The sequence below is a fragment of the Exserohilum turcica genome (genome assembly GCF_000359705.1).
Source record: "Exserohilum turcica Et28A unplaced genomic scaffold SETTUscaffold_11, whole genome shotgun sequence".
Classification (NCBI taxonomy): Eukaryota; Fungi; Ascomycota; class Dothideomycetes; order Pleosporales; family Pleosporaceae; genus Exserohilum; species Exserohilum turcicum.
Genome location: NW_007359926.1, coordinates 369,875 through 371,111, shown reverse-complemented (window position 1 = coordinate 371,111; position 1,237 = coordinate 369,875). Strand labels below are relative to the sequence as shown.

The 1,237-nt window shown below is 63.3% G+C and overlaps 1 protein-coding gene across 1 annotated transcript in view; it reads right to left on the bottom strand.

Annotated features, from left to right (window-relative positions):
* SETTUDRAFT_182621 (uncharacterized protein) overlaps positions 1-1,157 on the bottom strand; it is a gene marked incomplete at its 5' end in the record, with an annotated part of 2,885 nt that extends 1,728 nt beyond the window's left edge. The window contains 2 exons of the mRNA XM_008023817.1: positions 70-1,048; positions 1,117-1,157. Coding sequence (XP_008022008.1) covers positions 70-1,048; positions 1,117-1,157 — 1,020 coding nt within the window. The remainder of the gene's footprint in view (positions 1-69; positions 1,049-1,116) is intronic.
* Positions 1,158-1,237: the final 80 nt, after the last annotated feature.

The following is a 1,237-nucleotide window of genomic DNA, read 5'->3' as shown; positions in this document are numbered from 1 at the left end:
TTTTGCGGCGCTCGACTGCGAAAAGGCCGAGGATTTGCCTGTGAAACGGGGGTTGAGCAGGAGTTTGACCTCAAAGTCTGAACCAGTTGGGCCGAGGGACGGGTGGACCGAGACGGTGGCGGGGATGTTGAGTCTGGGTGCTGTATTCCTGGCCGACTTTTCTGTCGAGAAAGACTCGAGGGCAGAGGGGCCCAGAAGGTCGACCTCGTAGCCTGCTAGCACGAAGCGGCCGTCTGGAGGTACAAACGAGAGTTCTCCAGGCCGAGCCTTCCACTGATTGAGCCTCACGCAGGGGTGGAAGACGGGGAGAGAGACTGTGTTTTGGATTCCACCGGCGCATCCCAATTGCAGCAAGAGGTCGGGGACGCCAGAAACCTTTGCAGTGAATGCGATGGTGCCGTTCGCCATGGCAGCCAGGGGTCGACCCGACGGCGACAGGGTAACTTGGAGCGTCTCGACGATATCCACGTACATTTCGTTGCTCGTATGCCTGACATTTGCTCTTCTCCACGGGACGGGCGACGCCGCCTGGGTCGAAGCGGGCGATGGGCCTAACCTCGGGCTCGCCCTTCCGGCACCCAGGCCAAATGCGCTCGTAGACGAAGGCGTCAGTGAGCTCGGGGTTGTAGACGGCAGTCCGACGCCTCCCAGGAGACTCTTGAGCAGGTTGGGCGCGTCGACGACATCTCTCAGGGCATTTGGCTCCGTGTTTGCGATGATGCCGCCATCGACCATCTCGCTGAGCAGCTGCGCGACGACATCGTAGTTTGCCTCGATCTTGCTGGCCAGCAGGGGGGAGCCCAGGTAGTCTTCGAGGACGTCGGTGAGGCGGTGCAGGAAGGAGAGGATGGCCAGAGGATCCGTGTCGGCAGACGAAGGGCAGAGGAACAGCAGCTGGTCTTGTATGATGGAGTACAGCAGCGTCGGCGGGTTTGTGTTGGGCAGGTAGAGGAGCGGCGGGCGGGGGTCGGCGTGGGCGAGATAGAGCGGGAGGAGGATGCTCGAGGGCGGGGGGCGGTTGACGTAGACGTGCTCCAGGAGAGGCGTGCTGGAGGACGAGTTAGCCGCGGGGCACGAGAGGCGGGCGGACAGAGAGGGCAGAGAGGGCGGGGCTACTTGTGCTCGTCAAACATGTAGAGAGCGTCAATGGCGCTCATGGTGGGCGAGAGACGCGTGCGAGGACGGGAGACGGCCGCCCGCGCTCGTGGGGCTTGTTTTGGCGGGGGGGGGGGGGGGG